This window comes from Trichomycterus rosablanca, chromosome 25 (genome assembly GCF_030014385.1).
Source record: "Trichomycterus rosablanca isolate fTriRos1 chromosome 25, fTriRos1.hap1, whole genome shotgun sequence".
Classification (NCBI taxonomy): Eukaryota; Metazoa; Chordata; class Actinopteri; order Siluriformes; family Trichomycteridae; genus Trichomycterus; species Trichomycterus rosablanca.
In genome coordinates this window covers 6,683,459-6,684,862 of record NC_086012.1, presented here as the reverse complement: position 1 = coordinate 6,684,862, position 1,404 = coordinate 6,683,459, and the positions used below count along the sequence as shown (strand labels likewise).

Here is a 1,404-nt window from a genome sequence, read left to right as displayed (position 1 = left end):
TCTCGTGTGAGCCGCTTGAAACTCAGCATGAGAGTTCCGTTCGTAAGGCTACTGCGTCTCCAGGGTCTCCTTACGGCAGCTGCACAGGTTGTTACGTTGGGGAAACTCCACATGAGGCCTTTTCAGATATGGCTCACTTCTCTCAAACTGGACCCCGTACGCCACAGACGTGTGTTGGTCCGTGTGTCAGAAGAGTGTCTGACAGCTCTCGAACCATGGCGCTCTCCAAAGTTCATCTTGTCAGGGGCGAACATGGGGCAAATACCCACACGCAGGGAAGTGGTGACGACAGATGCGTCAACTTCCGGCTGGGGGGCCGTATGGAAGCACAGATGGGTTCAGGGCATTTGGTCAGCAAGCCAAGCTCGGGAACACATCAATTTTCAAGAACTGTGTGCAGTGAAACTTGCCTTGGAATTCTTTCTTCCAAGTTTACAGGGCAGGCATGTGTTGGTACGCACAGACAACCTAAGCACGGTTTACCACATAAACCATTATGGTGGCACCAGGTCCAGAACGCTCTTGAACCTGGCAAAGGAGCTGTGGACATGGGCGCACCCGAAGTTTCTATCCCTGCAGGCTGTTCACCTGGCAGGGATGGCCAATGGGACAGCGGACGCTCTCTCGAGGCAGTCTCTAAGCCCCAGTCGTTGGAGACTTCACCCGGAGGTGGTTCATCTAATATGGGAGAAGTTCGGCCAGGCACGGGTGGATCTGTTCGCTTCATCGGACACCACTCATTGTCCACTATGGTTCTCGGCGCACCAGTGGGACAGCCCACTCGGCCAGGATGCATTAGCCCACGACTGGCCGAAAGAATTGCTGTTTGCGTTCCCTCCGCTCCCTCTCCTGCCGGCACTGCTGGGCAGGGTTCAGGAGGAGGGCCACAAGGTTCTTCTGGTAGCCCCACGATGGCCGAGGCAGCCGTGGTTTCCCTGGCTACTGTCTTTACTTCAGGGTGCTCCATGGGAGCTGCCCCTACGAAAGGACCTCCTTTCACAGCTGAAGGGTCAAGTGTGGCATCCACGACCAGAATTTCTCCAGCTTTGGCTGTGGCCCTTAGGGCCGACAATGAACTCTCCTCGTGTCTTCCTGGGGTGCGAAACACTATCCTAAATGCTAGAGCAGCATCTACTCGAGCTTTGTATGATGGTAGATGGCAGTCATTTGTGAACTGGTGCACGGAACAGTTGGTTGATCCCCTCTCCTGTTCGGTGGAAACAGTACTGTCCTTTTTGCAAGCATTACTGGACTCTGGTAGATCTGTGTCCACTCTAAAGATCTATGTGGCTGCTATATCGAGCCGATTGGCCCTGAATAATGGTTCATCTCTGGGTTCACACAAGCTTGTTGTAGCCTTCTTGAAAGGTGCGAGAAGGCTTAGACCCCCCCCCCCCCCCCCCC

General features: G+C 54.6%; 1 protein-coding gene across 1 annotated transcript; it reads left to right on the top strand.

Annotated features, from left to right (window-relative positions):
- The first annotated feature begins 252 nt into the window (after positions 1–252).
- On the top strand, positions 253–1,116 carry LOC134302204 (uncharacterized). Its single transcript, XM_062987238.1, has one exon. It carries the CDS (start codon positions 253–255, stop codon positions 1,114–1,116), a length of 864 nt encoding a protein of 287 aa, XP_062843308.1.
- The last annotated feature ends 288 nt before the right edge of the window (positions 1,117–1,404 follow it).